The sequence below is a fragment of the Cervus canadensis genome, chromosome 8 (genome assembly GCF_019320065.1).
Source record: "Cervus canadensis isolate Bull #8, Minnesota chromosome 8, ASM1932006v1, whole genome shotgun sequence".
NCBI lineage: Eukaryota > Metazoa > Chordata > Mammalia > Artiodactyla > Cervidae > Cervus > Cervus canadensis.
The window spans coordinates 34,122,686-34,150,145 of NC_057393.1; the positions used below are offsets into that span (position 1 = coordinate 34,122,686).

The following is a 27,460-nucleotide window of genomic DNA, read 5'->3' on the forward strand; positions in this document are numbered from 1 at the left end:
GCCCAGAACTACACCCAGACATAGAGAGAAAATGACCATAATATAGATGTATGTACGTTTCCTACAAACTGGGTTTAAGATACATCTATATGCAAAACAGAAAAAGAGACACAGATGTACAGAACAGACTTTGGGACTCTGTGGGAGAAGGCGAGGGTGGGATGTTTTGAGAGAACAGCATTGAAACATGTATATTATTAAGGGTGAAACAGATCACCAGCCCAGGTTGGATGCATGAGACAAGTGCTCAGGGCTGGTGCACTGGGAAGGCCCAGAGGGATGGGATGAGGAGGGAGGTGGGAGTGGGGATCGGGATGGGGAATACATGTAAATCCATGGCTGATTCATGTCAATGTATGGCAAAAACCACTAAAATATTGTAAAGTAATTAGCCCCAAACTTATAAAAATAAATGGAAAAAAAATTAAAAATTAAAAAAGATACATCTATACATATCTCTATATTAACAGATACATGATAAAACAAATGATAAAACAAATGATGAACTGTTTCAAAATATAAACAGAACATAACCTCAAGTCATTATAGTCCTTGCTGAAAGAAAAATAGGAATCAGATGTTAATTTTTAATAATATAAATTATTATATTTTTATAATAAAAATTCTTATATAATTTTTACATAAATATAAAAATAATATAGAGGTAGAAAAGTTAAATTATGCTTGTTTTTGTGTATTTGTGCAATTTGCAATGGTACTCTTTTCATCTTCCAATTTCCATAAGCCACCACACTGAGTATTCTAGCAGCTTCTTCTGAAATTGATGCTATATTTCTAAATAATATTTCACTGTTTCTATTTTTAACATACTTATTTCTAGACAATATTGTCCTATGGGAGATGATAATTTATTAGTATAGCTCCATCTCCACTTGATACAGAACACACATAACACACATAATTCTTGTTACTCCATCTCCCCCAATATATTTAAATCACAACTTTTGGCTGTTAGAATTTCATTTTATCATCATTCTGACTACATAAACAAAGCTTCCTAATCAGAAAACTATGATTGTGTTTCATTTTTTGTATTTTCTTGGACTTAAATATGTCTTTTTATTTCATCTTATAAATTTCTGCACCTTGATCTAGAAATATTTCCAAATACTGAGATAAATATTCCAAACTCCAAATAATAATTCCCCTTTTATAAGGAAATCTCAGATCATCAATCACTTCTCTTTTGTTTGGTGTCTCCCTTCATAGCTGCTTTATCTATCTAATCCATTTTGAAGTGAATATTTTCTATGCCTGATACCTAGCAATAGTCCTGACATTTTCATTCTCCTTCATGAGTTTTCAAGATTTCTGGAGCCATGACTTCCTATGACATGACTTCAGGCATTTGGATGAGAAAAGGGAAAGAGTGGGTAAAAATTTTGTCAAACATACTGGTCTGAAATTACCCTTTATAAAATCAATACCCAGTTTGATAGTTGCTCTTGAATTCTGATGCTGTTGTGGACTCTAATCCTTTATCTATGACCTGCTAAATTTCTCGAAAGTTTTTGCAATTTCCTCTTTTATCCTGGTGTTCTGAAGTTTCACGATCTTCTATCTTGGGGTGAATGTTTTTATTTCATTCACTCTGCTAGACACATTAAGAGAATTATCTATCTACATGGCACTATTTGGAGGTCTTTTCTCCAGAGTGCTCACTCTCTGGAGGTTTTCTCTTGCTGCTGAATTTCAGGAAGCAGGATGCAGAAAGGAGCTGAGTCTGAATTCAAGATGTGAATTCTTCCCTACACTTTCTTCCATGCTGTGACCTCACTCTTTCCTCCTGTCTCTGCCCAGTGTCCTGGGCCTCTTAGATTCCACTTCTCTAGAGAGTAAACCTCTCTCATCCTATTGGGGGAACACAGTGATCTGATAAAGTGAAAGTGTTAGTCTGTCAGTCATGTCCCATTCTTTGTGATCCCATGGACTGTATGTAGCCTTCCAGGTTCCTCTGTCTATGGAATTCTCCAGGGAAGAATACTGGAGTGGATTACCTTTCCCTTCTCCAGGGGATCTTTCTGACCAAGGGATTGAACCTGGGTCTCCTGCATTGCAGTCAGATTCTTTACCTTCTGAGCCACTAGGGAGTTGTCAAAGAGTTGTGGCTAGGTGAGCTACTTTTATCAGCCTTTGTCTCCCTCTATTCTGTTTGACACCTGCTACTTCTAAATGCTGAAACTTACAGGATGGTAGGGATATAAATAACTTTTCCTAATTATGTATTTTCCTTTTCTGATATTTAGGACACAACTTAATCTTCTCTGTGCTGTGCTTAGTCACTCAGTCATGTCCGACTCTCTGCGACCCCAAGGACTATAGCCCACCAGGCTTCTCTGTCAATGGGGATTCTCCAGGCAAGAATACTATAGTGGGTTGCCATGCCCTCCTCCAGGGGATCTTTCCAACCCAGGGATCGAACTCAGGTCTCCCACATTGGAGATGGATTATTTATCATCTGAGCTACCAGAGAAGTCCAAGAATACTGGACTGGGCAGCCTATCCCTTCTCCAAGGGAATCTTCCTGACCCAGAAATCAAACCAGGGTCTCCTGCATTGCAGGTGGGTTCTTTACCAACTGAGTTACCAGCGAAGTATCTTCTTTTTCTGATACTTAGGATACGACGTCATCTTCTCTACTGACTTCATTATCACCCTTCAATATGGTCTCTGTGTTTTAGAAATTTGTTAAAGATCTATCTGTGGCTGTTTTCTGGCCTCCTCTTGTCCAACTTTAGGAGAGTGATTCTCATTTGTAATAGTTCATAGTCATTGTAGAGACATCCTGACACATGACAGGACATTGTTTCTAAATTGCTATGAATAATCATAACTCTTTAAATGTAAATGTCTTATATAATGTTCTTTGTAAAAGATAAAATTATAGACCATCAGAGTTCTTACTTTGGCAAGCACTGTTTCTCTAGAACCAGACTTCTGGACTAATAAAATACCTTTACTACTGCTAAGTCACTTCAGTCGTTTCCAACTCTGTGTGACCCCATCCCTCAGATACTTCAGGCAAGAACCCTGGAGTGGGTTGCCATTTCCTTCTCCAATGCATAAAAGTGAAAAGTGAAAGTGAAATCGCTCAGTCATGTCTGACTCTTCGAGACCCCATGGACTGCAGCCTACCAGGCTCCTCCGTCCATGGGATTTTCCAGGCAAGAGTACTGGAGTGGGTTGCCATTGCCTTTACAGGTACCTTAAACCTGATTAGTACAATTTCTTACGAATCTAAATTTTTAGATCACTTCCCAGAAAGTAGACGTTATCTCTGGCTACCTCACTAAATTTCTAGGATTTCCATTTAGGCTTCAGTAAGGAGAGTTTCCAGAGAAGCAAATGGCAACCCACTCCAGGGTTCTTGCCTGGAATTCAGGGGACAGAGGAGCCTGTTGGGCTGCTGTCTATGGGGTCGCACAGAGTTGGACACAACTGAAGCGACTTAGCAACAGTAGCTGCAAAGAGAGTTTCCATTTTTCCTACCCTGGCTTTAGAACACTGCATTTTCAGAATGAGGTGGCAACAAAGTGGCCTTTCCATAATAAAGCCATTATGCAGCCCCAGGCCAATTCATACTGGGAGTGCCTGCTACACATGACCTCTCATGAAATCCAGATGCTGCTGGAAAACACTCCCAGTCTCTTTCCAATATCTCTTTTGCAGTCACCCTGCTCACCATGTACCATACCTGTGACCTCTGGGTGCTTCAGCAGCAGGAGGAGCCCATATCTCAGAGTGGTGCTTGTCGTCTCTGTCCCAGCTCCAAACAAATCAAATACAGTGGTTGTCAAGTTTTCAAAAGTAAACTCTAATTTTTGATTTTGTTTTTCCTAGGAATGATTTGATAAAATTGTTTGACACGCTAGTTTATCAGAATTGCACTTAATCCAAAATAACTCATGGTGTTTTAAAGTTTAGGCAACATATAAACTACTTGGCAATTACAGGAAAAAAACCACTGTACAGAAAAACAAAATATTATAGATTAGTTGACTTAAATGCCATTTTCTCCTGCCTTATTCCTCATTTGCCTAAAAGTTCCATTCATCAGCCTCTTTTGCATTTAGGTAGTGATTCAGATGGTAAAGAATCTTCCTGCAATGCAGGAGACTCAAGTTTGATTCCTGGGTAGGGAAGATCCCCTGGAGAAGGCAATGGCTTCTCCATCCCCTGGATGTTGGAATGGCCACCCACTCCAGTATTCTTGCCTGGAGTATTCCATGGACAGAGAGAAGCCTGGTGGGCTCCAGTCCATGAAGTTGCAAAGAGGCAGATACAACTGAGTGACTAACACATTCACTTTCAGGTTATGCAGTTTAATTTTTTGCCAACATGATATAAAAAGAAGCCTACTGGTACACTTCCTCTTTCTTACTCAAAACAAGTATTTGATAGATTGAAAGTGAAGGCGAAAAAGATAGTCCATACAAATGGAAATCAAAAGAAAGCTGGAGTGGCAATACTCATATCGGACAAAATAGACTTTAAAATAAAGACTGGTATTTCCTTGGTGGTCCAGTGACTAAGATTCTGCACTACCAATGCAGGGGGCCCAGGTTTAATCCCTGGTTGGCGAACTAAATCTCACATGCTGCAACTAAGTGTTCACATGCCACAATTAGAAGATCCTGCGTGCCACAACTAAGACCTGGTACAGCCAAATAAATAAAGATAAACAAGTAAATTAAATAAAGACTATTACAAGAGATAAGGAAGGACAGTTCATAATTATCAAGGATCAATCCAAGAAGATGTAACATTTGTAAATACATATGCACCCAACATAGGAGCACCTCAGGGTATCAGGCAAATGCTAACAGCCATTAAAGGGGAAATCTATAGTAACAAAATAATAGTGGGCAACTTAAACTTACAGCACTGGACAGATCATCCAGGCAGAAAATTAAGAAGGAAACACAAGCCTTAAATAACCCATTAGACTAGATAAACTTACTGTCCTAGATATATAAAAAATATTAATTGGACATTCCATTCAAAGAATACACTTTTTTGTCAAGCAGACATGGAACATTCTCCAGGATATCATCTTGGGTCACAAATCAAAACTCAGTAAATTTTAGAAAATTGAAATCATATCAAGAAACTTTTCCAACAACAAGGCTATGAGATTAGATGTCAATTACAGGAAAAAAATGTATAAAACAGAAACACATGGAGGCTGAACAATATGTTATTAAATAACCAATGGATTGGACATGACTGAGCACACACCCACCACACTGCAACCAATGGTATTATACTTGATATTATACACAGAAAATCCTAAAGATGTTACCATAAAACTACTAGATTTCATTGATGAATTTGGTAAAGTTGCAGGATACAACATTAATACATAGAAAAGAAATCTCTTTCATTCCTATACACTAACAATGAAAGAACAGAACAAGAAATGAAGGAAACAGACTCATTTGCCATCACACCAAAAAGAATAAAGTATCTAGGCATAAACCTACCTAATGAGGCAAAAGATCTGTACTCAGAGAACTATAAGATCCCAATGAAAAAAATCAAAGATGACATAAGCAGATGGAAAGATATATCATGTTTGTAGATCAGAAGAATCAATATTGTGAAAATGACTATACTACCCAAGGCAATCTACAGATTCATGTAATCCCTATCAAATTACCAAGGGCATTTTTTCACAGAATTAGAACAACAATAACAAAAAAAGCATTTGACAAGTAAAAGTAAGCAGGCTGCTTTAAATACTGAGTAGAAGGGACTGTTAACATGCAACAACATTGAGAACCTGTCCTTAGGCCAGTATTATTTCACAATGCATTTGCAACCTCCAGTGGTCCAGTGCCCTGTCTAATATTAAGTAATAAACACACTCAAGGGAGACCAAATACTCTGAATGAGTATACATTTTAGAAAAAGAGTCATCGCCTGTGTCTTTACACAAGCTACAAGCTTGTCAATTCAGAAGTCAGTAAGAAAGGCAGTGAACTCATAAAACAATACTAGTATTTTCATTTCTTGAATTGGATTTGAAGATAAAGCAGTTATGCGTATATAGCCTATCATTATTAGGCTATAGAAAAAACTGCTGAAAGGAATTATATAAAACAATGTTGAAAGATTAAAGAAAGCTTATATAAATAAAGGTCTTCCCAGGTGGCACTAGTGGTAAAGAACTCACTGGCCAGTGCAGGTAGATGGAAGGGACACAGGTTTGATACCTGAGTTGGGAATATCTCTTGGAGGAGGGCGTGGCAACCCACTCCAGTATTCTTGCCTGGAGGATCCCATGGACAGGGGAGCCTGGCAGACTGCAGTCTACAGAGTCAGATAGGACTGAAGTGACTTAGCATGCATATAAATAAAAAGCCTTCCTCAACATAGATCAAAACACTCAGTATTGTTATGATAGCATTACTGAATTAATGTCACAAAGAAGGTAGATAGGAAGTTTCAGAAATCCATCCCGCCACTGAAACAACAACTGGCCATGCACAAAGTATCTGAGCAACTACTTTGGGACTCTGGAAACTAGTTCGACATTTGCAGCCGATGTGCTTAAGTGCAATGTCTTATAAATGCGACATCTCCCATGCTGGCTAACATTCCTCATAACCCAGTTCCAAGGCAGACAGTTATGGAAAGTGTAGACTGTATTTGTGGTGTAGCCAGCGGATCTCAGAGCAGGAAACTGGACCACATTTTTCTACATTGGGATTGTGTGTTTGGATCACTGAGAGGCTGGCACAGAGGACAGTCACTGTTTCAATCTCCATGGCTTTCATTGAAAACATAAAGAGAATGCTTTCTTTTCCCATTTATATTTAGGTACAGGTATTTAAGAGAATCTCTGTAAGGTCACTATCTGCCTATGGAGATAACAGAACAGAAAGTCAAGTGACCACATAAGATAAGAAAATAGTCTTGGCAAAAATAATCTGGAAAAGTTACTACAAAGGAATGAATACAGTCTTCATCAAATAACAATAACAATTGTTAGAAGTGCGTAAAATCTTATTTCAAGAGTTATCACATTACATTATATAAAACATATAAGTATGGTCCATTAACAGCTGAAAAAAAATTGACACAAACCATTGGTGAGAAAGCCCAGACATTGGACTTACTAGATTAAAAACTATAAGATACATGTCTTAGGTATGTGCAAAGAGTTGAAGGAAACCATATACAAAGAACTAAGAATATCAGAAAAGTGTCAGAACAATAGGGAATATCAATAATAAGAACAGCATTATAATAAAGAACGAATAGAAATTCAGGAGCTAAAAGTACAATACCAGAAAAATTTAAAAACTTACCAGAAAGTTTCTGGTATTGTACTTTTTACAATAAAAAGTAGTATACTGAAGTAAATCATTCACTACATCTAATCATTTTAAACCGTATATATAAATATCCCATTTATAATGGAGTATAATATAGCCATAAAAAGGAAGGAAATCCTGAAAGGGATTAGAAGGGACTAGAAGGCATTGTGCTAAATGGAATAAATCAGGAAGAGAAAATAAAATATATTATCTCACCCATATGTGGACTATGGGCTTTCTCAGCGGTGCAGTGCTAAAGAATCTACCTACCAAAGCAGGAGACACAAGAGACCTGGGTTTGATCCCTAGGTCAGGAAGATCCCCTGGAGTAGGAAACGGCAACTTGAGAATCGCATGGACAGAGGAGCTTCGTGGCTACAGTCCATGGGGTCACAAAGAGTCGGATACAACTGAGCGACTGAGCATGCACATATATGTGGACTATAAAATAAAAACCTGAACTCATAAATGCAGAGAACACATTGGTGGCTGTCAGAGATGAAGAGGGGTGAAAATAAATGAATGTGGTCAAAAAGTACAAACTTCCAGGTGTAAAATATAAATAAGTCCTAAGGATGTGCAATACAGCATGATAACTATAGTTAATACTATATTGTAAATTTGCAAGTTGCTAGGAAGGTAAATCTTAAAAATTCTTATCACAAGAAAAAAAATGCAGTTATATGTGAGATGGATGTTAATTAGGCTTATTGTGGTAATCATTTTGCAATACATGCATATATTGAATCTTTATGTTGTACATCTAAAGCTAATATGTTATATGTTTATTATATTAATTCCTCAAACTTGAAATAAAAATCTACATTGTCTACAAGAAAGTCACTTAAGACCTAAATATACAAATATGTTGAATGTGAAAGAAGAAAAAAGATATTGCAAGATTGAGTAGCCAAATACAGTCTTAAGAAGGCCTGTCCTCAAGAGAAGCTGGTTAACCAGAGTCTCACCTGCTGGGGTTTTATCAGACACTAACTGACCTGAGAGTAGAGAAATATTCCATTCAGCTAGCTCTAGCTGTGGGAGAAGTGATTCCCAGCTCTGGCCCACTCTCGCTTTCCTGCCCAATCTAAGGAGGGAGAAAAACACTGAGGAACACACATGAAATTAACAGTCCAGAGGCATAGGCTCACTAAAATTTTGCAATCCCTATAAAAACCACTACTGCCTTCTTGGTATAAATTGACAAGTTTATTCTAATATACACGTGGAAATTTAAGAGATCACTAAAGCCAAAAGAATCTTTAGAAAGAACAACAAAGTTAAAGGACGTTTCAATTTCAAAACTAACTACAAAGCTAGTAATTAAGACCGCCAGATGATGTGATACTGACATAAGGACTGACAGAGATTATCGAAATAGAATTGAGATTACACAAATAAACCCCCACATTTTGAGTCAACTAATTTCTAACAAGGATGTCAAGATGACTCATGTGGGAAAAACAGTCTTTTCCACAAATCATGCTCATAGACACCAATTTCCAACTCCATATCTATATCAATCCATTTTACTTTACACTCAATTAAGGTTTCGCTCTTCCATCCACCTACTCTTTCCAATCACACTTCTCTGCACTGCTGAATACAGCATACACCCATCTGAAATTCCCTCCCCTGTCTTTCAATGCAAGTATATTATTATATTTCCAACCACTGGACATACAGGAAGGCCAGCTGCCTTAAGCCTTTCTTTTCCATTCCCTCACACAGTGTGTGCAATTACCATGATCATCTTCACATTACAACATGATATTTTGTATTTTCTCAAACTAATTGGACACAACTTAGTGAATAAACAACAACTTGTTTGTAATTGTTTACATTTCACCTGAGGTGTCATTCTGTCTCTCTTTGGGTAGATTCTTAGTCCACAAAGAGCAGGATCAATTTTTCTACTTATCATGCACACAATAGGTATTTAAAATGCTTGACAGCATTGCTTCCCTGACCATTAAAATAACTCTGGTAAATACAGAACTAGTCAATGAACCACAGAATGCACAACAATCAGATAACTGAACTGTCATTAACATTTTACCTGCTCCATTCTGATCAGGAAACAATCAATATAGTCCCGAGGGTTGTTAATATCCAGGGATGCTTTGTGTTCCATTGCTTTCTCCAACACATAACTTTTTAAATCAGCAGCATTTTTAAGTACTTTGTTATGACTTCCTGGTAAATAATCAATGAATGCAGGGAAATTATTGCAAACCTAGGAGAGAAACAACTGTTTATTAAATAAAGATCACTTTAATAATACTTCTATACCATATGCCAAACCCTGGTCAGAAATGGTATTATAAGTATTAATATAATATGGTCTCTGTATTGAGGGAAATTTTTACCTTACAGGTACATAATTTGCTATACTGATAGATGTCTATGAGGGAGAACATTCTGACCAGGGATCAAAGATGATAATCATTTCCTATAATCGTATATTATATGTATAGTATAAAAGAACTGTTATAAAAATTATCTCATTTTCTTATCAACTCTTCCCTTCTATGGGATGGCATGAAATACTATGACTCACATTTTGCAGATGACAAACAGCAGAGGTTAAGAGAGTTTGGACAACCTGATATCCAGTCCAGAGCTGGTCCCTGATGTTTCTACTGCTGTCTCATAGACTCAAACATAAGATCATGTTTCAGGACTGAAAGAATACTAAAAACCATGAGACTTAACTCAATGTGATAAAGTCACTGGCCCCCAGAGCAATTAAGTGACCTCTGCAAGGTCACATCATTTTCTTTTAGGTAGAGGGCAGAACATGTCAGCTCAGCAAAGGTACACCTATGATGCGGGTTTGTGGTTCCTACACCAAAAAACCCCAATTACCTTTATCATCCCCAAAGCAATTACATTGTCAGTTAAGATGCCAATTGTAGAACCAAACATTCCTGTCCTAGTCAGTGTCCCCTGGCAGTACTCTCCCCCTTGAGACATTCTTTTCCTTTCCAAACACAGATATTTCTGCCAACTTAATGTGCCAAACAAGTCCTAAATGGTGACTGGGTGACAAGACTTGTGGGCAATGGAAGGCTTTCCAGGACACGGAAGTCCTTCTACTGCTGTAGGCATACTTTCAGGAAGCTACCAAAATAGTTTATGGAAGGTGGTTTTGGAAATTGGTGGGAAAACCACTGAACAGTGTCAATAGGATTGAATTACAGTTCTGTATTCTGGGCATGAATTTTCCTGTCTATTGTTAAAGGGCTCCACCATCGTCCCCAGATGAGCACTCTGTGATACTAAGCTCTGAGCAGGACTGTGCTGTTCACACATTCGCCTCGCAGCTTGGTGTATCTGGACCTCATGGAGAAAAAAGCAGAAATGATTCCCGGAGAAGAAGGACCTTGACCTCACCTGAACCCATGGAGAGCTCAGAATCCTGAGGATTTCATTCAATCTTTCCATTAGATCTAGAAAAATCGGATCTTTATAATCAAAACGGTTCTGGAAAATAATGGAGCAGATCACATTGCAGGGAGCACAGCCCAGGATGAAAGTGGGGTCACAGGGCAACCCTAAAGAATAACAAACAATTTAAACATGTCATTAAAACATACATAAGACATTTGTATTTAAGATAACAGGTAAAGGTAATTTTAGAAACTCTAAAGCAATATTTTGGGCTTCCTTGTGGCTCAGCTGGTAAAGAATCTGCCTGCAGTGTGGGAGACCTGGGTTCGATCCCTGGGTTGGGAAGATCCCTTGGAGAAGGAAAAGGCTACCCACTCCAGTATTCTGGCCTGGAGAATTCCATGGATAGTTCATGGGGTTGCAAAGAGCTGGACATGACTGAGTGACTTTCATTTTCACAAGGCAATATTTTACCTGCTATTTCCCTTAACAGCAAAGTATTCCACATGCATAAAGTCAACACATCACTTTTACCTTAACCTGAGTAGATCATTTCTCCCTAGCCTTGTAAATAATGGTTTTTGACAAAAAATTCAATTTAAATCCACTGCCTTAACTTGTACTCTTTTCACCCAAGGGGACTGTTAAGTTGAAGGAAAAAAAAATAAAACAGTTTAAAAGACTGTTTTTATATCATTTTATAACCTAAACTTATCAGCGCTGAATATTATCTGTTTGCAAAGCCTGTAGAAAATAAAGCACTGATAAAGAAAAAAAGAGAATAGTGAGAACCTCAAAATGCTTTATATAATTAATAGTTGAAAGAATCATCTCTAAAATCAACACGGAATGAACAGTGTTGGCCACCACAACATTGTAAAGCAAAACTCCTCCAACAAAAAACAAATAAAAGAAATGAAAGCAAGAAAAATAACTTTTTATAAAATGGCTTTCTTGTCTAAAACATGAATTGTTCAGTCACTAATTCATGTCTGTCTCTTTGTGACCTCACAAACTGCAGCACGCCAGACTTCTGTCCATCACTATCTCCCTAACTTTGCTCGAGCTCATGTCCATTGAGTCAGTGATATCATTCAATCGTCTTATCCTCTGTCACCCCTTGCCCTCAATTTTTCCCAGCATCAGGATCTTTTCCAACGAGTCAACTCTTCGCACATGGTTGGCCAAAGTATTGGAGCTTCAGCTTCAGCATCAGTCCTTCCAAAGCATATTCAGTGTTGATGATACTACTTTAATGACAGAAAGTGAAGAAGAACTAAAGAGATTCTTGGTGAAGGTGAAAGAGGAGAGTGAAAAAAGCTGGCTTAAAACTGAACATTCAAAAAACTAAGATCATGGCATCTGATCCTATCTCTTCATGGCAAATAGACTGGCACAAAGTGGACACAGTGTCAGATTTCATGCTCTTTGGCTCCAAAATCAGTGACTGCAGCTGCAAAATTAAAAGATGCTAGCTCCGTGGCAGAATAGCTATGTCAAAGCCAGATAGTGTTCTAAAAAGCAGAGACATCACTTTGCCCACAAAGGTCCATATAGTCAAAGTTATGGTTTTTAAAGTAGTCAGGTATAAATGTGAGAGTTGGACAAAAAAAGAAGACTGAGAGTGGAAGAACTGATGCTTTCAAACTGTGGTGCTGCAGAAGACTCTTGAGAGTCCCTTGGACAGCAAGGAGATGAAACCAGTCAATCCATACCAGGTGATCTGGTATTCCCATCTCCTTAGGAATATTCCACAGTTTGTTGTGATCCATGCAGTCAATGGAGAAAAGGAAAGGTTTACCCACCTGAATACAGAGTTCCAAAGAATAGCAAGGAGAAATAAGAAAGCCTTCCTAAGTGATCAATGCTAAGAAATAGAGGAAAACAATAAAATGGGAAAGACTAGCGATCTCTTCAAGAAAATCAGAGATGCCAAGGGAACATTTCATGCAAAGATGCTCACAATAAAGGACAGAAATGGCATGGACCCAACAGAGCCAGAAGATATTAAGAAGAGGTGGCAAGAATACACAGAAGAACTATACAAAAAAGATCTTAATGACCCAGATAACCATGATGGTGTGATCACTCACCTCGAGCCAGACATCCTGGAGTGTGAAGTCAAGTGGGCCTTAGGAAACATCATGTGAAAAAGATACTGGAGGTGATGTAATTCCAGCTGAGCTATTTTAAATTCTAAAAAAAACGATGCTGTGAAAGTGCTGCACTCAATATACCAGCAAATTTGGAAAACTCAGCAGTGGCCACAGGACTGGAAAAGTCAGTTTTCATTCCAATCCCAAAGAAAGGCAATGCCAAAGAATGTTCAAACTACTGCACAACTTCACTCATTTCACATGCTAGCAAAATAATACTCAAAATTCTCTAAGTGAGGCTTCAACAGTATGTGAACCAAGAACTTCCAGATGTTCAAGCTGGATTTAGAAAAGGCAGAGGAACAAGAGGTCAATTTGTCAACATCTGTTGGATCTTAGAAAAAGCAAGAGAATTCCAGAAAAACATTTACTTCTACTTCATTGACTACACTAAAAGCCTTTGACTGTGTGGATCACAACGAACTGGAAAATTCTTAAAGAGATAGGAATACCAGACCACCTCACCTGCTTCCTAAGAAACCCGTAAGCAGGTCAAGAAGCAACAGTTAGAACTGGACATAGAAGAGTGGACTTTTCAAAACTGGGAAAAAAGTATGACAAGGCTGTCTATTGTCACCCTGTTTATTTAACTTCTATGCAGAGTACATCATGGGAAATGCTGGGCTAGATGAAGCACAAGCTGGAATCAAGATTGCTAGGAGAAACATCAATAACCTCATGAACGTGACACCACCCTTATGGCAGAAAGTGGAGAAGAACTAAAGAGCCTCTTGATAAAGGTGAAAGAGCAGAGTGAAAAAGTTGGCTTAAAACTCAACATTCAAAGAACAAAGATCATAACATCTGGTTCCATTCACTTCATGGCAAATAAATGGGGAACAATGGAAACAGTGACAAACTTTACTTTTTGGATGGGTGCTCCAAAATCACTGCAGATGGTGCCTGAGGCCATGAAATTAAAAGACGCCTGCTTCTTGGAAGAAAAGCTATGACAAACCTAGATAGCATAGTAGAAAACAGAAACAGTACTTTGCAACAAAATTCCGTCTTGTCAAAGCTATGGTTTTTCCAGTAGTAATGTATGGATGTGAGAGTTGGACCATAAAGAAGGCTGAGTGCAGAAAAGTTGATGTTTTTGAACTGTGGTGTTGAAGAAGACTGTGGGGGAGTTCCTTGGACTACAAGGATACCAAATCAGTCAATCTAAAGGAAATCAACCCTGAATATTCATTGGAAGGACTGATGCTGAAGCTGAAGCTCCAATGCTTTGGCCACCTGATGCCAAGAGCTGACCCACTTGAAAAGACACTGATGCTTGGAAAGATTGAAGGCAGGAGGAGAAGGGCACGAGAGAGGATGATATGGATGGATGGCATCACTGAATCAATGGATATAAATTTGAGTAAGCTCCAGGAGATGGTGAAGGACAAGTAAGCCTGGTGTCCTGCTGTCCATGGAGTTGCAAAGAGTCGGACACAACCAAAGGACTGAACAACAACAACAAGCAGTCAAAAGCTTTAGCAGAGTCAATGAAGCAGAAGCAGAAGCAGATGAATTTTTTAGAATTCCCTTGCCTTTTCTATCATCCAAAAAACCCTTTAAGCTGGGCTTCAGCAGTACATGAACCAAGAACTTCCAGATGAACAAGCTGGATGTAGAAAAGGCAGAGGAACCAGAGACCAAATTGCCAACATATGCTGGATCATAGAAAAATATGAATAAAATGTAAAATTTCAATTTCAAACATAAATCCCAAGTAAGTGAAGCAGAAAAGACAAATTGATGAAAATTTTTAAAAAACTGTCTCCCTAGGAATTAAATGTTAATCATTTCCTTTCAGATCAAAAATTAATTATTTGGACAGAGTTGTCCTGTGTGAACATCTGGTATATTATTCTGTGTAGCTAGCAACAGAACAGTATATTTCAATCAGTTTTAAATGCATCATTGAAATAAAAATTATCATATTTCCAGTAAAGAAATCACATTAGAGGTAAAGTTTTCTTTTATGGTAGGAGATCTATAAAACAAAATTGCTGCAATGAAATGATCAATGAAAATTCATTATGTGGAAAGATAAAATGTTCATATCTATAGATTAAGAATTACTTGAATCAAAAATATACTGACAGAGTGACATCAGGAAAATGGTGTCCTAGCCCATGTTCTCCCATAGAAACACTGATTTAGAAATGATAAATGCAGTAAAAATTTTAATGAGGTTTTCAGAATCCAGTTAAGTATTGCAGTACCATAGATGAGTACACAGCTAAGAACAGCCATATTAAAACTTAAAAAATTGAAATTTCATTTTTCCTGTATTAGCAACTCCCCCAACCTGGCACAACCCAATGCTGGAAGAGAATGGCCAAGGCAGTGACTACTCCATTAGGAAACAGAAGGATGAAGCATGCATCCAAATGAACTGACTTTTCAGGGGCTTCTTTAAGAAATGGTTTCTATCTTAATGAACTTGAGGTGTTCTCAGAACAAGGATTGTATGGATGTCTGGGACAACTGAGAATAAAGGAAAGTGAGGATAGTGGTTTACTATGGCCAGCATGGCTTGGCACAATCTAGAGAAAGTGAACCACTTAAGGCTTTTTCTTGAAGGAGATGGTAGAGGAGTAGAGCTTGCATCTGGGGCTCAGGCTTTTTGCAGGGCTACCCAAGAGAATGGTATCTGTCTCATCTGATTCAGGGTATTAAGGGGGAACTTGCTGCAGACAGACAACAAAGGGAACAAGAGATTACCTGGAATGAATTTGGCAAGCTTCACTAATTGTGAAATTTTACACTCAAGGCCAGAGAAGTTGCATCTTCATTTTCAAAAGTAAAAGATTTCAGAGGCCCCCAGAATCCCTAGCCAAGATACCTGGTGAGAGTTTTGCCTTATATAAATATTGGGCCACAATAATGTAAAGCAATTATCCTCCAATTAAAAATAAATTAATTAAATTTAAATAATTAAAAAAGAAGGCAAATCAGATGTGAACTACTCATTAAAAGAAAAAAAAGACTGAGAGGGTTGGCAATTATTTTTTCAAAATCATGGATTTCAACAGGAAGTCAGAAAATACAAAAAGAAGCAGGAAACATGGCTCAAAGGTAGAAAATAAATCTCTGGAAACTGATCCTAAAGAAATGGAGATATTACTTATATGAACAAAGAATTTTTAATAAAGATAAAGATGCTTCATCAGTTCAAGAGGATGATTCACGAACAAAATGAGACTGTCAACAAAGAGACAAAACACAACACAAGAAAGAATCAAACACAGACTTCCCTGGTAGTCCAATGGTTAAGAATCTGCCTTCACATGCAAGAGACATGGGTTCCATTCCCAGTTGGGAAACTAAGATCTCATATGCCTCAGAGCTACTAAGCCCGTGCTCATATTATTTAATCAGAAGATTAAAAAGGAAAAATATGAAAAAGAATGAAGAAATCCTAAGGAACTTACAGAACACCAATAATTATATCAATATGCATATTATGAGGAAGAGAGATAGAAAGGGACAGAACGCTTATTTGAAGAAATAGTGGCAAAAACTTTCCATATCAGGGGGAAAACTGACACTCAGATTCTAGAAGGCCAACACACTCTAACTAGGATGAACGAAAGAATCCACATTGAAATACATTATAATCAAATCGCCGAAAGTCAAAGATAAAAAGAGAAATGTGATAGCAGCAAGGAAGTAGTCGCTTACAACAGAAGCATCATACAACTAACTAACAGCAGGTTTCTAAGCAGAGATGTTGCAGGCCAGAAATGAGTGGGATGATACAGTGAAAAGAAAAAAAAAAATGTCAACCAAGAAAACTCTTAACATATCTAGCAAAACAATTCTCCAATAAAGGACAAATAAAAGCTGAAGGTGTTCATCACCAGTAGACATGTCTTACAAGAAATGCTAAAATGTGTCATTAAAGTTGAAACAATAGGGCACTGAACAGCAACACATAGCACAAAAGTATAAAGCTTGCTTATATAGGTAAATATATCGACGAATCCAGAATACCACGGTAATGTAGTGGTGGTGTATAAACCACCATTACCTCTAGTATAGAAATTCAAAGATAAAATGACAAACCTTTACCTAGATTATCTTTAAAAAAAGAGAGAGGGCAGGGACTTCCCTGGCAGTCCAGTGGTTGAGACTCTGCACTTCTGATACAGGGGGCATGTGTTTGATCCCTGGTCAGGGAACAAAGATCTCGCATGCCACGCAGCCAAAACACAACAAATAAATAAATGGATGAAAAGGTGTACAAGAAAGTCTCACTCCAAATATCAAGTGCTATTTAAAAATTTTTAATTAAAAAAGAGAAAATTCAAATGAAAAACAATAAGAAGTGAAGATGAGACATTACAACTGATACCACAGAAATACAAAAAAAGTTGAAGCAACTACTATGACATCAACAAATTGTATAGCATAGAAGAAATGGATAGATAAGCTGTTGGGACTGAATCATGAAGAAACAGAAAATCTCACAAACCAAAAATGATAATGTTGTTAAATCAGTAATCAAAACCCAACAACAAAAAAAGCCTAGAACCAGATGGTTTCACTGGTGAATTGCACAAATATTTAAGGATTAGAAATATTGCCAATCCTTCTCAAACTCTTTTGAACATATGCAAATTTATCAATGCAATATACCACATTATTAAAATGAAAAGCAAAAATCAACACAATGGATGTTGGAAAAGCATTTGACAAAATTAGGAATTCTTTCTTGATAAAAACACTTATATATTACTCAACATAATAAAGTGATATATGACAAACCTACAGTTAACATCATACTCAAAGTTGACAGTCTGAAGGCTTTTCCTCTAGGATCAGGAAAAATATAAGATTGCCTCCTCTTACCACTCCTATTCAACATAGTACTGGGGGTCCAGGCCACAGTTATCTCTCAGTAAAAAAAAATAAAATGTGTCCAAAGGAAAAGGAAAAAGTAAAAACTGTCTGCTTGCACATCTTATGATCTTATATATGGAAAGCCCTAAAGACCCTACTAAAAACTTAGAACTAATCAGTTAATTCAATAAAATTGTAGGATATGAAGTCAACATAAAAAATGAGACATTACAACTGAAAGTGATCTATGAAAACACCACAGCTAACATTGTACTCAAAGGTGACACATCGAAAGCTTTTCCACTAGGATCAAGAACAATAAGAATGCCCACTCTTACCACTCCTATTCAATATAGTACTGGAATCCTAGCCCCAGCAGTCTCTCAGTGGCAACCCACTCCAGTATTTTTGCTTGGAAAATAACATGGACAGAAAAGACTGACGGGCTACAGACCTTAGGGTTGTAGAGTTAGACATGACTGAGCATGCATACACATGCAAAGGAAAAGGAAGAAGTAAAAAAGTCTGTTTGCACATGCAATGACCTTATATATGGAAAACCCTGAAGACCCTACTAAAAACTGTTAGAACTAATCAGTGAATTCAGTAAAGTTGCAGGATATGAAGTCAACATAAAAAATGATTTGCATTTCTGTACATTAAAAACAAACTGTCTGAAAAAGAAGTAAAGAAAACAATCCCATTTTTCTCACAATAAAATGATTAAATGCAAAAAAAAAAAATAAAATGATTAAATGCTTAGGAATAAATTTAACCAATGAAATAAAAGTATTGTATACTGATCTCTCAAAGACACTGATGAAAATAATTAAATAAGGCATGAATAAGTGAAAAGCTATTTAGTGTCCATGAATCAGAAGTATTAATATTATTATTTTGTCCATAATATCCAAAGCAGTCTGTAGAGTCATTGTAATTCTATCAAATTCTATCAAATTCTAATGGCATTTCTTACAGAAATACAAAAAATAATTCTAAAAATCCACATGTAATTACAAAAAGACCCCAAATACCCAAAGAAATTCCAAGAAGAATGAAAAATGCTGAACAAATTAAAATTTCTGATTTCAAATCATATTACAAAGCTAAGATATCAAAAGAATATTGTACTGGCATAAAAACAAACACATAAACCAATGCAACAGAATTCAGAGCCCAGCAACAAACCCATACATATATTATCAACTAATATTTGACAAGGGAGCCAAGAATACTAAATGGAGAAGGATGGTCTCTTCAATAAATAGTGTTAGGAAAACTACAAATTCACATGCAAAAGAATGAAAGAGGACCCCTATCTTTACCACTCACAAAAGTTAACTTTAAGTGGATTAAAGACTTCAATGGAAGACCTGAAAGCCTAAAACTACTAGAATAAAACTTAGAGAAAACACTCCTTGAGAATGGTTTTGGCAATGTGATTTTTTTTTAATGCGACACCAAAAGCACAAGCAATAAAATCAAAAGTAAACTAATGGGACTACATCAAAGTAAAAAGCTTTTCTGCACAGCAAAATAAGTATGAAAGGAAATCTACAAAATGTGAGAAAATATTTGCAAACCATATTTCTTATAAGGGGTTAATATCCAAAATATGTAGAGAACTCATAGAACGCAATAAAAAGAAAAGCAACCTGGTTAAAAGTGGGCAGAGGAACTGAGCAGACATTTCTCCCAAAAGACATGCAAATGGCCAACAAGTGCATAAAAGGTTCTCAACACTACCATTTGTCAGGAAAATGGAGATCAAAACCACAAAACATACGTTAGAATGGTTGCCATCAAAAGTCAAGAAATAACAAGGGTTGACTGGGATGTAGAGAAAAGGGAACATTTAAACACTATTGGTGCGAATGTAAACTTCTACAGTCACTATGTAAAACAGTGTGGAAGTTCCTCTATATGTTAAAAATAGAACTATCATATGATCTAGCATTGCTACTTCTGGATGAAATGAAAACAGAATATCATAGAGGTTTCTGTACTTCATGTTTATTGCAGCATTTTTCACAATATCTAAGATATGGAGACAAACTAAGTCTCCATCAACTGTTGAATGGATAAAGAAAAAATAAATATACACACAGAGAGTTGACCCTTGAACAACACGTGGATGGAGCACTGACCCCCATCCCACCTGGCCACAGTTGAAAGTCCATGTATAACTTTACAGTTGACTTTCCACATCTGCAGTTACATATTCCAGGCTCCAACCAAGCATAAATCATGTGGTACTGTAGCAAGTACTTACTGGAAAATATTCATATCAGTGGACCAATGAGTTCAAACCCATGTTGTTCAAGTGTCTACTGTGTATCACTTTAAGTGCAGCACTTGAGTGATATATACATACACACACACAATGGAATACTATTCAGCCATGAGAGGAAGTAAATCCTTGTATTTGCTACCACTGAATGGATAGTGAGGATATTATACTGAGTGAAATAAGACAGACAAGACAAATACAATATGAAATCACTTATATGTGGAATCTGAAAAAAAAACAAAACAAAAACTAACACATAGAAACGGAGTAGAAGGATGGTTTCTAGGGGGCAGGAGGTTAGGGAAATAAGGAGATGTCACTCAAAGAGTACAGATTTCCAGTTAGAAAATAAATCAATTCTGGGGAACCTAATGCACAACAATATTAATAGAATTAACATAGCCATATTACATACCTAAAAATTGCTGAGAAATTAGTTTTTATGTGTTCTCTAAAGAAAGGTAATTATGGGACTTGATGGAGGTGCTAGACAATGCTATGGTAGTAATCTATTGCAATATATGAGTATATAAAATCAACATATTGTATACTTTAAACTCACACAGTATCAATTTTATCTCAATGAAGCTGGGGGGAAATATTGAGTGTAGACCACATCCATTCAGGAAGTTGGTTTTTTAAAAACCTGGATATGTAGGTGTAGTTACAGCTACCACGTAGGGAAAATGTATGGTTCAGTAGAAAAGTATGCACTATCTATATAGTTCACTCTTTTGTATTATGGGAGATATTTTGCAACTTTTTCAATTTTCAGCAATAGATAGTGACACAAAATAATTCTTGTCTCTAAACATACAAACTTTGTTCTGTAGAGGTTCAGTTGGCTTTCCTAGCTAGTTTTGTCTTCATTTGCACATTCATATCAACATTTTTTCACTCTAAATAAATTTGTACTTTTCCACCCTTGTCGTATAACCTGGTTGGAACACTCTGTTACTACTTGTAACTTATTTCCTCATTAATGAGTATGTAACATTTTTAACTTGTGCTCATTTAAAAAAATAAAGAAGATTGGTCAATAGGTATCTAAGGTGATGCTAACATCACTAATCATTAAGTTTTGTGCTGGTCTCAGCTTATCAATAACTAATGGTGTGGTTGGGACCAGCCCTTGTGTTCATATTTTGACTGTGGAGGCTCCTCAAAAAATAAAAATATTCAATACAATTACTATATTTCCCAGAAGTCCCATTTAGGAGTTTTTATTCAAAAGAACTGAACTGATTTGGGATCTCAGATAGATACAGCTATGGGGTGGAAAGAACCTAAATATCCCTCAATAATTAGCAAAAAAGAAAATGTGTAAATACACATACTGGAGTACTATTCCGTCATAAACATGAAAGAAATCTTGTCACGTACTACAATATGGATGACCCATGAGCATATTTTCCTAGATAGAAAAGTCAGTTATGAAATGACCAATGTTGCATGATTCCACTTAGATGAAGTAGCCAAAGAAGTCAAACTCACAGAAGTAGAAAGTAGATTGCTGGTTAGCAGGGCTTCAGGGAAAGGAAATGGAGAGTTCAGTGGGTAGAGAGTATCAGTCATGAAGGATGAAAGTTCTAGAGGCCTACTGTGTGATTATAGTTAATAATACTGTCCTGCACACCATAATATGTTAAGAGGCTAGATCTCATGTTTTATGTTATTTGCTATAAATTTTTTTTAAGTGTTGCAAAGAAATATTAGGGCATGGAACAAAAGGAAAATGTATACTTAGTGGTTCCTATGCCAAGCTCCTTTATAGTCCAGGCTTGTAAGGTTGAAATAAAGTTTATTTTACTTTATAGGTAGAGGGTGATTTTGAAACTTTGGGAAATTTCATCTATATGTGATTCACATGAAATCTGATTTTCAGTCTTTAACTCTGAAGAAAAAAATTAAAACAGTGTAATTTGTAATACAAGTTGAAAAATCAGAGTCATTATGACAAACACTTTGTGCCTGGTAGTGGGAAGTAAATAATTACCATAAATTTGTTATCAAAATCCAATAATGATGGAACAACGTTTGGTAAAATGAAAACAGAGTCAAATTCTAGTTAGAGAAGATAGGGTAAACAGGTATTGATTAGGTTGAAATCTAGTTAAATAAAACATTTCATGTTAATCACTTGGTTTGGTGTATTGTGCTAAATATGTGTAGCATATATTTTTTTCAAAGCATAAATATAGTGAGTATTGAGTAGCAAGAAATAATTGATGCTGATATCTTTAAATAGTGTTGCCTTTACAGAGAGGGCTTCCCAGGTGGAGCTAGTGGTAAAGAGCCTGCCTGCCAATGCAGGAGACTTAAGAGGGAGACACAGGTTCGATCCCTGGGTTGGGAAGATCCTCTGGAGGAGGGGGCAGCAACACACTCCAGTATTCTTGCAAGGAGAATCCTATGGGTAGAGGAGCCTAGTGGGCTACAGTCCATAAGGTCACAAAGAGTCGGACATGACTGAAGAGACTTAGCATGCACTCCTGCCTTTACAGAGGACTCACGATTGAGGAGAATTGCACTGAGATAGATATTCCTAATGGACTGAAATCATAGATGACGTAACTATTAGCCAGAACTTCAGGCCTGGGTCCTGGAAAAACTGTCAGATGTGTCTGTGAGACTGAATATAAGAATATAGTTCAATTAAGTAAACACATATGAGAGAGAGAAGACTATTAAGGATAGAGCTATTACAGAGCATAGAATTGCTCACCATTGGTTTTTCTCAACTCCTCCACCAGGCAGCGGGCTTCCTCTTGAACTCGGTCCTCAATGCTCCTCTTCCCCATTCCAAAATTTCTCAGGGTCATGAGGGAGAAGCGCCGCATCTCCTTCCATGTCTTCCCATTGCTGAAAAGGATTCCTACCAGGAGGAGAAACAGAAACAAGGAGGGAGGTCCAAGGGAAGGAGAAGTAAGCTGACACTTGGCAGCCTCCCACATGGACCAAGTTCTGCTGGAAAGCTCTTCAAGTTCCTGTTTCCATCCTGCCCACTCCCATTGCCAATGCTTAACACATACCATTTCCTCTATTAGCTCTTTCAGCCAGTGGAAGTATGCCTCTTCCAGAAAACTCCTCTCCCAGATCAATCAGGGCTTCTTTCACTGCTTCATATCCATGCAAGACCACGGTGGGCTTCATGCCAAAATACACAGTGAACACAGGGCCGTAGACTTTTGAGAGCTGTAAAGGGAGGTGCACATAATAGCAAAATAAGTCAGTATTTGAAACTGTATTGTGCCCAAGGCAGAATGTATTATCATCCTACTATTATGCTTTCATTCTGCCACATACATCCTAAATATTTCTGAATTTAATACATAAGTTTGATAGTATTTGTTACTGTTTCCATTTCCATCTGTTATTTGAGGCAATGGCCCAAGTAACTGGTACCCAGATTATAATTAATTCTCATATCAGCACCTTCAGCAGGTTTATTTGCCCAGCTTATAAATAAGGAGCACATCATGAGAAATGCCAGGCTGGATGAAGCACAAGCTGGAATCAAGATTGTCAGGAGAAATATCAATAACCTCAGATATGCAGATGACACCTCCCTTATGGCAGAAAGCGAAGAGGAACTAAAGAGACTCTTGATGAAAGTGAAAGAGGAGAGTTAAAAAGCTGGATTAAAACTCAACATTCAGAAAACTAAGATCATGGCATCCAGTTCCACCACTTCATGGCAAATAGATAGGGAAACAATGGAAACAGTGACAGATTTTATTTTCTTGGGCTCCAAAATCACTGCAGATGGTGACTGCAGCAATGAAATTAAAAGTCCCTTGCTCCTTGGAAGAAAAGCTATGACCAACCTAGACAGCATATTAAAAAGCAGAGGCATTACTCTGATGACAAAAGTCCATCTAGTCAAAGCTATGGTTTTTCCAGCGGTTATGTATGGATGTGAGACTTGGACCATAAAGAAGGTTGAGAGCTGAAGAATTGATGCTTTTGAATTGTAGTGTTGGAGAAGACTTTTCAGAGTCCCTTGGATTGCAAGGAGATCAAATGAGTCAATCCTAAATGAAATCAACCCTGAATATTCATTGGAAGGACTGATGCTGAAGCTGAAGCTCCAATGCTTTGGCCACCTGATGCAACGAGGTGACTCATTTGAAAAATCCTGATGCTGGGAGAGATTGAAGGCAGGAGGAAAAGGGGATGACAGAGGACAAGATGGCTGGATGGCATCACTGACTCGATGGACATGAGTTTGAGCAAGCTACGGCAGATGGTGATGGACAGGGAAGCCTGGCATGCTGCAGTCCACGGGGTAGCAAATAGTCAGACAAGACTGAGCAACTGAACAACAAAAATAGCAATAAATAAGGAAACAGGCTGGAGAATTCCATTTTCTTTCCAGCATGCCGTGGCTACTACATAGAAGATTTAAATTTGAAACTCTTATTCACCTTCTGATCCTTAAGGAGCAATGCATCAATCCCTGAGGCCCACCTTTAAACCATCACCTAGCTGACTGCTTCAGAACCATGTGTAGGGTTCTTCCAATGGAATTCATATTCCCTAGCCCTATGATGAATACTAGAATTCCATATTTTAAAAAATGAATTCGGATAACTCTAATGCCCAGCTTAGTTTGAGATCCACTGGTGTCACGAAGCATCATAGAGGCAGCATCAGGACATGCATATCTCATGGAGGAACAATATCTTCCATCCTGCAGTATTCACAGGGTACAGACAGCAGCTTCCTGCAGAATCCAAATGAGTGCTGCTGCCCCCAGTGGGACCCTGACTGGTGACTTCTTTCTCTCATTCACTCATGCTTGTGCTGAATGCAGAGCTATTTCCTTAATACCAAGCACAATGTACTTCTTCATAAAAGTTCTATTTTCATGGCCATCTGAACAAAACACACAGCTTATATAGTAAAAGACTTCTGCAAGGAAATCTCTAATCACAAAACACTTATCATTTACTTTCAGTCCCAAATCACAGCAAGCGGCTGTGAAACAAAGAAGGGAAGTAACACTTGCAGCTTTTGTCACTTTATTATTTTGATTCTATTACATGTGCAAAGGCAAATATTTCTCTGCTCACAAAAAACATTACTTCGTTTCTCTACTTATGACAATGACAGGCCAGAAAAGGCAACAGAAATACCAGAATTTACAGGGAGTAATTTGCTGATCTGTTTTAACAACATGCCCAGGACTCCCCTGGTGGTTCAGTGGTTGAGAATTCACCTGATGATGAAAGTTCAATCCCTGGTGCAGAAAGATTCCTTATGCCACAGGGCAACTAAACCTGTTTTCCATAACTCCTGAGTCCATGTGCCCTAGAACCCATGCTCCACAACAAGAGAAGCCACCAGAATGAAAAGCCTGTGCACCATGACTAGAGAGTAGCTTCAATCTGCCACAACTCAAGAAAGCTTGTGTGCAGCAAGGAAGACCCAATGCACTAAAAAATAAATAAATACAAATTAAAAAGTAATAGAAAAACAACAATGTGCCCAGAGAAATATATATTATTTTTAAAACTGGACTTAATTTACTTATCCTTTTCAAGTCACTGGAGGAGCATAAAGTCTACTTACTTTGGTTAAAGATTTGCTGATGTTCTTAACATCTAACTGTAGGATGTTTCCAAGAATTGGGAGAGGAGTGGGGCCCGGCGGGAGCTTCCCTTTCCCAGAGCGCTGTTTCCAGAGTGAGAGGAGAAGCAGAGAGCAGAGACAGAGCACCAGGGCCACAGCCAGATCCATTGACGCCGTCTCTTCTCACTCAGATGGCTGTGAGCCTGAAATCTAAGTCCCTGCTGATTCAACACTGGTCTCTCTGAGGACTAAAGATATCAATCAATCACATCCACTTTATACTTTATTCTGAGTGGACTTTGGCCACTGATAAAGATAAAATTAAAGTGTCCTTTAGTCTTGTTTTCCCTCTGTCCAGTAATGACTTTCGAGATTGTCATTTACTTGTACTGGGCTGGGATCCATGTTTGATAATTTAAAAAAAAAAAAAAAATTCCCACTGTGCAGTCAGGATTGAGAACCACTGAAATAAATAATTTGATGCCAGAAAACAGCTCAAAACTCTGGATTCAAATCAATGATCAGTTGCACATTTATGACTTTGAAGACAATCAGTATATTCTATGCCATTGTTATTTATTTATTACCAAATTAAACAAGTTTATTGGCATATACTTGATTTACAAATGTTAGTTTCAAGTATACAGCAAAGTGAATAGGTTATACATATATATATATCCACTCTTTTTATCCTTTTGAAGAAGGAATTCATAGGGTCTGAACTCCATCTCAGGCCTGTCCGTGCTGGCTGTGCTCGACTGCCTCTCCAGTGGACTCTGAACTCTCTGCTTAGTGCCTGTGAGGACGACAATGGAAGGATAAGACCCCCTCCAGACAGAGGAATCCTGAAGATCACATCCAGGCTACTCATTGCCTAAGAGGAAGCATACCGTAATCACACCTGTCTCCCGACAGGTCATAAACTTTTTTTTCGTATCTGTCAAGATGTAATCACAGGCTTATCGATTATTAACTGGTTGGAATGTAACTGCGGGCTTATTGACTATTGACTGTTTAAGACACGTACGCATGGGGCAAGTGGTGTGTTAAGACACGTACACATGGGGCAGGTGGTAGGTTAAGACACGTACACATGGGGCAAGTGGTGGGTTAAGACACATACACATGGGATAGGAGGTGGGTTTAGACACGTACGCATGGGGTATAAAAGATTTTCACAAATGCTGGACGGGGTCCTTGGCTAAGAGGGGACTCTGCCTTGGGCCCGCCGGCGTAATAAACTGCACTCCACTATCTGCATTGTCCTTCTGAGTGAGTCTGTTTCCCGGAAAGCGTGGCTATAACACTTTAGATTATTTTCCCATATAGACAATTATAAAATATTGAGTAGACTCCCTGTGCTATACAGTAAGTCCTAGCTAGTTATCTATTTTTTTAATTTTTAAATATTTTTAATCCTTTAAATTATGAAAGTATGATGCCACATTTACAGGCAACATGGAAAATATAGAACAAATTTGCATATAGTTCCACTGTGTATTGAATACTTTTTTTAAGTAGATAAATTAAGGTTTTTGGTTTCAATATCAAATCCTCAAAAATTAATAGAATGACTAGAAAGAAAAGGAGTATATAGTAGATCTGAAAAGCACTATGAACCAATTCAACATATTTAGATTTATACAATTTTCACATAATGCTGCTGCTGCTAAGTCACATCAGTCGTGTCCAACTCTGTGTGACCCCACAGACAGCAGCCCTCCAGCCTCCCATCCCTGGTATTCTCTAGGCAAGAATACTGGAGTGGGTTGCCATTTCCTTCTCCATTTCACACATATAGCAGTATACAAATTCTATTCAAGTTCCCATATGTCAGGAAGCATTTAACAGGAGGCTTCCTGTGTGCT

The 27,460-nt window shown here is 37.6% G+C and overlaps 1 protein-coding gene across 1 annotated transcript in view; it reads right to left on the reverse strand.

Annotated features, from left to right (window-relative positions):
- LOC122446110 (cytochrome P450 2C9-like) overlaps nt 1-25,769 on the reverse strand; it is a 32,120-nt gene extending 6,351 nt beyond the window's left edge. Inside the window, exons 1-6 of the mRNA XM_043475933.1 lie at nt 25,593-25,769; nt 23,051-23,213; nt 22,744-22,893; nt 10,740-10,900; nt 9,403-9,579; nt 3,716-3,857 (exon numbers count right to left, since the gene is read on the reverse strand). Of these exons, the coding sequence (XP_043331868.1) occupies nt 3,716-3,857; nt 9,403-9,579; nt 10,740-10,900; nt 22,744-22,893; nt 23,051-23,213; nt 25,593-25,760 (961 nt within the window). The 5' untranslated portion in view covers nt 25,761-25,769. The remainder of the gene's footprint in view (nt 1-3,715; nt 3,858-9,402; nt 9,580-10,739; nt 10,901-22,743; nt 22,894-23,050; nt 23,214-25,592) is intronic.
- Nucleotides 25,770-27,460: the final 1,691 nt, after the last annotated feature.